Genomic DNA, 10,221 nt, shown 5'->3' on the forward strand with positions numbered 1-10,221 from the left:
TCCATTAGTTGCTGGGTCAAGCCCCTCTTATGACAATTTATGGATTTACAGAATATCATTAGGAATCATTTCTATCCTAGGTCTGGAGGCTCTCCAGCCTCTGGGTTTCTAGGCAATGTCAGGGATTGCATAGGACTCAAGCTGGACCAGCCATTCCTTAGTCACCTCCATGATTTCTGAGATACCTGATCCCAGCACATGTGGTGGTCAGGACCAATTGTACATATAAGAACTTTTGTCTTGCTTGATGTCTGATCCACATTAAGTCCCGGTTACAGGAGTTAGATGGCTCATACATCATATCTCCCATTGGTGGGAGTCTTGGCTAAGGTGACCGTCATAGATTCCTGGAAGGTTCTGGAACTGCCCAGATTCAGTTGTGTCTCCCAGTACTTGCATCAGAGACTCCTGAAGGCCTAGAACCTCTCCTTACTACATAGAACGTATGATTTCCAAAGCAGTAAGTAGGACTTGGGGGCATACCTTCATTTGTTTCAATATAGTTGTGTTTTCCTTCTTTCTTTTCTTGACAAGGGATTCCATTGTATCCATTTGTTGCCTCAAATGTGTAACAATCCTCCTGCCTCAGCTTCCTGAGTGCTGGGTGCACAGACCTCAGCACCATGCCTTGGTAGCTCTGACTTAGGAATGCACTGGTAACCTTTTCTGAGCTCTGAGCACTAACTCTCAGCAGCATGCTCATGACAGCCAGCCACATGCCGAGAGCTCAAGGCAAACTGGGCTTCCATGCTGGACTTTCTAGGTCTGAGTCATCCCAGCTCTGCCACTGGGTCCATGGCTTCTGAAGACACAGAAAATTGAGGGCCAGGACCAACACCTGACTTCCGTTTCTTTCCCCATTTCAGCTCCAAACCCAGTGAGAAACCTGAGGGTCGAAGGTCAGAACACCACCGCCATCAGCCTGAGCTGGGACCCTCCTGAGAACTCCTCCTCGCAGGACCTCACCTACTGGGCGCAGTGCATCGGATATGATGGCAAAAATGAGACCCGGCATACAAAAGACACCAGAGTCACGGTGGATGGACTTGATCCTGGGACTTCATATGAATGCTCTGTGAGAGTGGAGAAGGATGGAGTCTACAGCACTTGGGAGACAAAAAATACCACAACAGGTGAGAGCAGACACTATTTCCTTTGAGATTCTGCGTCCTCCCTGTTCCATCCCCCTCCCTGTCTCCATTTGTTAATATTTTCTGAGTATGTAGCCCACAGTGACCTGGACCTCACAGCTCTTGTTCCGGTCCTTCCAGGTGCCTGTATTATGGGTGTGCATCATCACACCAGACTGGAAATTTTTTATCTTTATTAACTTGAGTATTTCTTATTTACATTTTGATTTTTATTCCCCTTCCTGGTTTTCTGGCCAACATCCCCCTAACCCTCCCTACCGTTCTATATGGGCTTCCTCTCCTCATCCTCTCCCCATATACCACCCTCCAAACAATCTCGTTCCCTGGAAGTTCAGTCTTGGTAGGACCCAGGGCTTCCCCTTCCACTGGTGCTCTTACTAGGGTATTCATTGCTACCTATAAGGTTGGAGTCCAGGGTCAGTCCATGTATAGTCTTTAGGTAGTGGCTTAGTCCCTGGAAGCTCTGTTTGCTTGACATTGTTGTACATATGGGGTCTCGAGCCCCTTCAAGCTCTTCCAGTTCTTTCTCTGATTCCTTCAACGGGGGACCTATTCTCAGTTCAGTGGTTTGCTGCTGGCATTCGCCTATGTATTTGCTGTATTCTGGCTGTGTCTCTCAGGAGAGATCTACATCCGGTTCCTGTCGGCCTGCACTTCTTTGCTTCATCCATCTCTAGATCTAGTTTGGTGGCTGTATATGCATGGGCCACATGTGTGGCAGGCTCTGAATGGGTGTTCCTTCTGTGTCTGTTTTAAACTTTGCCACCCTATTCCCTCCCAAGGGTATTCTTGTTCCCCTTTTAAAGAAGGAGTGAGGCATTCACATTTTGGTCATCCTTCTTGAGTTTCATGTGTTCTGTGCATCTAGGGTAATTCAAGCATTTGTGGTAATAGCCACTTATCAAGGACTGCATACCATGTTTGTTTTTCTGTGATTGGGTTACCTCACTCAGGATGATATTTTCCAGTTCCCTCCATTTGCCTATGACTTTCATAAAGTCATTGTTTTTGATAGCTGAGTAATATTACATTGTGTAGATGTACCACATTTTCTGTATCCCTCCCTCTGTTGAAGGGCGTCTGGGTTCTTTCCAGCTTCTGGCTATTGTAAATGAGGTTGCTATGAACATAGTGGAGCATGTGTCTTTGTTATATGTTGGGGCATCTTTTGGGCATATGCCCAAGAGAGGTATAGCTGGGTCGTCAGGTTGTTCAACGTCCAATTTTCTGAGGAACCTCCAGACTGATTTCCAGAATGGTTGTACCACAGACTGGAATTTTAAAAAGAATGTATCTACTTTACTTTACATGTGTGAGAGCTTTGCCTGCATGTGTACAAGTGCAAAGGTACATGTAGTGTCCAAGGAGCCAGGAGTAGATTTCTCAGAATTTATCAGATAGTGTTGACACCTTGGAGTGCTGGGGACTGACATCTAGGTGTTTTTACCTGCTACCCCATCTCTCCTGCCTCTTGGCTGGTGTCTGATGCCTTGTCCCTTAATGGTAGGTAGGGGAGGGTCGTTTGAGCTACCAGGAAGGTGGGACAACGTGAATGAGGACACATAGTTAAGGCTTGCTTTCCTCTGACCAATCTAAAACAGAAGAAGAGAGAGGAAACATTGATCTTCACGAAAGTCTCTCTCTTTTTTTTTCCCGAAGCTGGGGACCTAACCCAGGGCCTTGCGCTTGCTAGGCAAACGCTCTACCACTGACCTAAATCCCCAACCATGAAAGTCTTTTGTATACTTACATTAATTTTCTCTTTTCCACACTCTTTCCATCTCTCTCTATCTCTCTCTCTCTCTCTCTCTCTCTCTCTCTCTCTTTCTCTCTCTCTACCTCACTTTTTCTTTCTCTGTTCTTCAAGACCATAGTTTCCCCCAGTCCTCTCCTTCCAGGCCCTCACATTCTTCCCGCCTCTCTATCCATCACACCTCTGTTTCTCTTCAGAACAGAATGGTCCCCTCATGGATATCAACCACAGATGGCATATCAAGCTGCAGTAAGACTAGGCACTCACCTCATATTGAGGCTGGAAGAGGCAACACAGTAGGACTAAAGGGTTCCTAAAGCAGGCAAGAGAGTGAGAAAGAGCCCCTACTCCAACAGTTAGGACACCCAGAAAGAGATCAAGCTACACGAATGTAACATACCTACAGAGGACCTAGGTCAGTCCATTGTGGGTTCACTGGTTGTCTCTTCAGTCTCTGTGAGCCCCTTTGGTCCCTGGTTTGTTGATTCCGTGGGGTGTTTCCTTGTGGTGTCCCTGGTCCCTCTTGATCCTACCATCGTCCCTTCCATCTCCCACAGGATTCCCTGACCTCCACATAATGTTTAGCTACAGGTCTCCACGTCTGTTTCCATTACTTGCTGGGTCAAGCATCTCTTAAGTCAACTGGGTTAGCTGCCAATATATGAAAACAGTAGATTTCATTAGGGATCATTTTCTCTCCTAGGTCTCTGGGCCCTCCAAGATCTGGGTCTCTAGGCAGTGTCAGGGATGGGCCTCCTTTCATGGCATGGGTCTCAAGCTGGACCAGCCAATCCTTAGTCATTCCCACAATTCTTGGGCCATCTTGATCCCAGCATATCTGGTGGTCAGGACCAATTGTCCATATAAGAACTTTGGTCTTGCTTGGTGTCTGATCCATCCACTTTAAGTCCTGGTTTCAGGAGTTAGATGGTTCAGAATCCAGATCTCTCATTGCTGGGAGTCTTAGCTAAGGGGACCCTCATTGATACCTGGAAGTTTCCATTGCATTGGGTTCTGGAGATGGACCCTCCCAGGTCAGTTGTGTCTCCCAGTACTTGCATCAGAGATACCTGAAGGTCTAGAACCTCTCATTTCTATACAGAACTCATATTTTACAAAGCACTAACGTAGGACTTGGGGGCATACGTTCATTTGTTCTAATTTCTTTGCTTTTTCTTTCTTGTGTCCTTGACAGGTGATTCCTATGTGTTCCATGTTTGCCTCAAATGTGTAGCAATCTTCCTGCTTCATCTTCCTGAGTGCTGGGTGCACAGACCTCAGCACCATGCCTTGGTAGCTCTGACTTAGGAATGCACTGGTAACCTTTTCTGAGCTCTGAGCACTAACTCTCAGCAGCATGCTCATGACAGCCAGCCACATGCCGAGAGCTCAAGGCAAACTGGGCTTCCATGTTGGGCTTTCTAGGTCTGAGTCATCCCAGCTCTGCCACTGGGTCCATGGCTTCTGAAGACACAGAAAATTGAGGGCCAGGACCAACACCTGACTTCCGTTTCTTTCCCCATTTCAGCTCCAAACCCAGTGAGAAACCTGAGGGTCGAAGGTCAGAACACGACCTCCATCAGCCTGAGCTGGGACCCTCCTGAGAACTCCTCCTCGCAGGACCTCACCTACTGGGCGCAGTGCATCAGATATGATGGTCAAAATGAGACCCGGCATACAAAAGACACCAGAGTCTCTGTGGATGGACTTGATCCTGGGACTTCATATGAATGCTCTGTGAGAGTGGAGAAGGATGGCGTCTACAGCACTTGGGAGACAAAAAATACCACAACAGGTGAGAGCAGACACTATTTCCTTTGAGATTCTGCGTCCTCCCTGTTCCATCCCCCTCCCTGTCTCCATTTGTTAATATTTTCTGAGTATGTAGCCCACAGTGACCTGGACCTCACAGCTCTTGTGCCAGTCCTTCCAGGTGCCTGGACTATGGGTGTGCATCATAACACCAGACTGGAATTTTTAATAGGAATGTGTCTACTTAATTTTACATGTTTTAGATCTTTGTGTGCATGCGTGCAAGTGCACAGGTGCATATAGTGTCCAAGGAGCCAGGAGTAGATTTCTCAGGATTTATCAGATAGTGTTGACATCTTGGAGTGTTTGGACTGACATCTAGGTGCTCTTACCTGCTACCCCACTCTCCTGCCTCTTGGCTGGTGGCTGATGCCTTTGCCCTTAATGGTAGGTAGGGGAGGGTGGTTGGGAACTTCCAGGAAGGTGGGACAAGGTGAATGGGGACACATATTTAAGCCTTGCTTTCTTCTGTCCAGTCTAAAACAGAGGAAGAGAGAGGAAACATTGACGTTCATAAGAGACTTTTTTATCCTTACATTGATTTTCTCTCCTTTCTACTCTCTTTCCATCTCTCTCTCTGCCTCACTTTTCCTTTCTCTGTTCTTCCAGACTGCAGTTTCCACCAGCCCTTTCCTTCTAGACCCTCACGTTCTTCCCACCTCTCCATCCATTGCACCTCTGTTTCTCTTCAGAACAGAATGGTCCCCTCATGGATATCAACCACAGATGGCATATCAAGCTGCAGTAAGACTAGGCACTCACCTCATATTGAGGCTGGAAGAGGCAACACAGTAGGACTAAAGGGTTCCTAATGCAGGCAAGAGAGTGAGAGAGAGCTCCTACTCCAACAGTTAGGACACCCAGAGAAAGATCAAGGTAACAAGTGTAACACGGCAGAGGGCCCAGGTCAGGCATTTGGGGGTTCCCTGGTTGTCTCTTCAGTCTCTTGAGTCCTTTGCTCCCTGCTACATTGACTCTGTGGGGTGCTTCCTTGTACCCCCTTATCCTCCCATTCTTTTTTCCATCTTCCAGAGGATTCAGAGACCTCCACCTAATGTTTAGCTGCAGGTCTCTACATCTGTTTCCATTAGTTGCTAGGTCAAGCCCCTCTTAAGACATCTGGGTTAGCTGCCAATTTATGGATTTACAGAATATCATTAGGAATCATTTTCTCCCTTAGGTCTGCAGGTCCTCCCGCCTCTGGGTCTCTAGGCAGTGTCAGGGATTGCATAGGTCTCAAGCTGGACCAGCCATTCCTTAGTCACTCCCATGATTTCTGAGCCACCTGATCCCAGCACATGTGGTGGTCAGGACCAATTGTACATATAAGAACTTTTGTCTTGCTTGATGTGTGATCCACATTAAGTCCTGGTTACAGGAGTTAGATGGTTCATACACCATGTCTCCCATTGGTGGGAGTCTTAGCTAAGGTGACCGTCATAGATTCCTGGAAGGTTCTGGAACTGCCCAGATTCAGTTGTGTCTCCCAGTACTTGCATCAGAGACTCCTGAAGGCCTAGAACCTCTCCTTACTACATAGAACGTATGATTTCCAAAGCAGTAAGTAGGACTTGGGGGCATACCTTCGTTTGTTTCAATATCGTTGTGTTTTGTCTCTTTCTTTTCTTGACAAGAGATTCCATTGTATCCATTTGTTGCCTCAAATGTGTATCAATCCTCCTGCCTCAGCTTCCTGAGTGCTGGGTGCACAGACCTCAGCACCATGCCTTGGTAGCTCTGACTTAGGAATGCACTGGTCACCTTTTCTGAGCTCTGAGCACTAACTCTCAGCAGCATGCTCATGACATCCAGCCACATGCCGAGAGCTCAAGGCAAACTGGGCTTCCATGTTGGGCTTTCTAGGTCTGAGTCATCCCAGCTCTGCCACTGGGTCAAAAGAATGGGGTCAATTGTACCCATCAGAATCTCAGTACCACCACAGGTGAGAGGGTTCGTACCTGTGTTCTCTTTTTCTTTTTTTTTAAGATTTTTTTAAAATTATATATAAGTACACTGTTGCTGTCTGCCCACACAGCAGAAGAATGTGTGAGATCCCATTACAGATGGTTGTGAGCCACCATGTGAGTGCTGGGATCTGTACTCAGGACCTCTGGAAGAGCAGTCAGTGCTCTTAATCCCTGAGTCTTCTCTCCAGCTCCTTATTTTTCTTTCAGCCCCCAGTCCACTCTTCTATATATTTACTTATTTATTTATTTGTGTTTGGGTGTGCAAAGGTCAGAGAACAACTTGCAGGCGTCGTTTCTCTCCTTCCCCCCTGTGCGTCACAGAAATCAAACTCAAACTGTCAGCCTTATGCTTGTTTATTTGCTGACATGGGGTCTTATGTAGCCCAGCTGGGCCTTGAATTGATCATCTTGCCTCCTGCTTCTAGCTTGTTTATTAATTTTTAAATTAAGATTTTTAGTGAGAATACTAAGTATTGATGGAGAGAGAGAGACTCTGAGCCTGGCTAGGGCTCTTCAAATCTCAAAGCCCACTCTTAGTGACACATCTCCTCCATCTAGGCCAAACCTCTTTATCTTTCCCAAACTACCTACCAACTGATGACTAAGATTTCAAATACGTGAACCTATGAGGACCATTTTCATTCAAGCCACTACACTGGTGTCCCTATAGTTTGGATTTATAAGCCTTATTCCTAAAAATTATCATTCCTCAGCAAGCAGAAATTTCAAAGTATAGGTTCTGTTGGTTGTAGGGTTGTTTTTGTTTGTTTGTTTTTTAAACTCTTGGGAAATGGGCTCTTTGGAGTCAGGAAGGCTCAATACCATTCCTCAGACACTAACATGTTCACTGTCAGCTGTTTCATGTGGCAGGAAAGGTAATTGGACCACAAAGCTCATCATGCCAAGGGGCCAGACTTGGTTTATTGAGATGGGGATTTCAAAGCCTCAAGCTTGAGGAGGCATTCTCTCTCTCTCTCTCTCTCTCTCTCTCTCTCTCTCTCTCTCTCTCTCACACACACACACACACACACACACTTACCTCAAGACAGATTCTCACAATGTGGCCCAGGTTATCCACAAACTCATGGCTAATCACCTGTCTCAGCCTCTCCCTCATTACTTAATATTCTCTAAAAATCTTAATTTAAAAATTAATAAACAAGCTAGAAGCTGGGTGGTCCCAGCACTTGTGAGGTGGAGGCAAGATTACAGGTGTTAACCACCATGGTTGGCTGTGGACACAACCCTTAGGGCTCTGTTCAATTTCAGCTTCCAATGAGGTGACAGATCTATAGAATAAAAACTATACCAAGAGCTCAGTGACCCTCATATGGAGTCTTCCTAAGGACCCCTATTCTCACTTCTATGCTTACTGGGTTTAGTGGGCAGTAAAGAAGAGACCCAGGGAAAGCAAGATCCTGCAGGACATGAAACCAAATCCAAAGATAATACCAAGGAGTCTTTGAATGAGGTCGAGACTCTCAGATCTGGCACTTTGTGCAACTTCAGCTTGTGGGCAGAGAGGAACAATGTGCCTAGTCCTATACAAAGCCTCTAGGTCCCCACAGGTGATATGCTCCATTCTCTTTGTAGATATAGTGGGTTTAGGTTCAACCTCATGGGCAAGAAGGGAGCAGCAGAATTGGAGAGACAGCTCAACAGTTGAGAGCACCCACTCACTGCTCTTACAGATCTCAGGTCTCCCCACTTAAGTCCAAGGCCTCACAGACACCTTTAACTCAAGATCCCCCACCCAATGCCCTTTTCTGGCTCCAGTGGGCACTCCTACCCACAAATACATATCCCTATATAGACAATAATGCAGATACATAACTAAAATATTTCTAAAGGAAAAAAATGTGAGTGGACTACAAATTCCATAATGCCATGGGGTTGTGACCTTATATATTCAGTAATACAGATTCCAAGGCATTGTGGGGGCTGTAGTCTGAAAGGACTTTGGAGACAAAAGACGATGAGGTGTTTGAGTTTGAGGACTAAGGGATAGACTAGTTCTCAGAGAGTTGGGCATGCAAAACCAACCACCTTTTGTGGGTAGGTCCTATTGATTCCTCTCGTTTTCTTTACTTAGTACCAGCTGCTGTCAACATCACATCCTGCATCAGCACTTCTGGGGGTTATGGGATCATCCTGACCTGGTCCTGCCCATCTGGGAGTTATGAGACCTTTGAGGTGGAAGTGGGCAGGAAGTGGAGCTCCCAAAATGGATCTTTGTGTGGGAAGGGCATGACCGTGTTAGATCTTGAGCCAGCTCAGTCCTATACAGCTACCGTCACGACTGTCTCTAATAGCCTGAAGGTCCAGTCTGCCCCTGCAACCTGCCGCACAGAGAGTACAGGTGAGTGGAGAGTCCCAGAGACAAATCTTGCCCTGAAGACATGCCATGGGGTTTTTGTTTGTTAGTTGTTGTTTATTTTGTTTTGCTTTGGTCTGCCTGCCTTTTGTTTCCTGATTTTCCTATCTCTGTCTTTCTGAGAGTGTACCTGTGTGTGCAGTTACATGTGCACACGTGTGTATGCATGTGACCCCAGAGGATAATCTTAGGTGTGGCTCACATAGCAGCTACACTAAAAATTTACGTATTATATTTACATACTTATCTATTTGTGCGTGTGCTACAGTGCACCTGTAAGGGTCAGAGAACAAACCACAGGACTCCCTTGTGTCCTTCTGCCCCGTGGGTCACAGGGATCTGACTCAGTTCCTTGGGCCTGCTGGTGAGCACCTTCACGCCTTGACCCACCTCACGGATCCACATACATTTTTTTTTCTTTATTGACCTGAAACTAGCAAATAGAGCTGTGCTCCAGGGATCTGGATCCCAGAGCAGCTCCAGGAATATGCATGCCTCTCCCTCCTCAGACCGATATTATAGGCATGTGCCACCAAGCCTGGTTGTTTCTGAGATGGAACCCAGCCATCATACTTGCAATGCAAACACTTTGCCGACTGAACCGTCTCACCGATTTCCTTAAAACAACAGCCTTCTTGAGACACAATGCGTCAGGTACACAATTCACTCACTTGAAGTCATCACGCACCTTGCTGGCAGTCGGTGTATTTCCAACACCATTGTAGCTTTCAATAAGATTGATCTGAGAACAATTTGCTTTAATTAAAAAAATTAGTTTTTTTAAAAATCTGAATGGATGTTTGCCTTTATGAATGTCTGTATGTCACATGCATGCCATACCTGCAGCAGCCAGAAGGGGGCATCAGATTCCTTGGATCTGGAGTTTCCTGCGGTTGTGAGTTGCCCTGTGGTTCTGGGTGTTGAACCCAAGTCCTCTGGGAGAGAGCAACCAATGCCTTTAACCCTGAGCCACATTGCTCCACAGTTGCATCCTCAGATTTTTATCTCAGTATATTTTTATGTCTAACCTTTTTTTAAAAAGTTTATTCCATTTATTTATTTGGGGGTTGGGGGTAGGAGGTGCACACACAAGCCACTATGCATCTATGGATGTCATGACACCTTGTTCCTTCTTTCAATTTGCCATCAGGCTTGGCGGCAAGC

At 46.2% G+C, this 10,221-nt stretch overlaps 1 protein-coding gene across 1 annotated transcript in view; it reads left to right on the plus strand.

Moving 5' to 3' along the window:
* Positions 1-10,221, plus strand: part of Ptprh (protein tyrosine phosphatase, receptor type, H) — a 46,564-nt gene that overhangs the window by 24,383 nt on the left and 11,960 nt on the right. The window contains 3 exon segments of the mRNA NM_001191945.1: positions 867-1,133; positions 4,421-4,699; positions 8,776-9,042. Of these exon segments, the coding sequence (NP_001178874.1) occupies positions 867-1,133; positions 4,421-4,699; positions 8,776-9,042 (813 nt within the window).

This window comes from Rattus norvegicus, chromosome 1 (assembly GCF_036323735.1).
Source record: "Rattus norvegicus strain BN/NHsdMcwi chromosome 1, GRCr8, whole genome shotgun sequence".
Classification (NCBI taxonomy): Eukaryota; Metazoa; Chordata; class Mammalia; order Rodentia; family Muridae; genus Rattus; species Rattus norvegicus.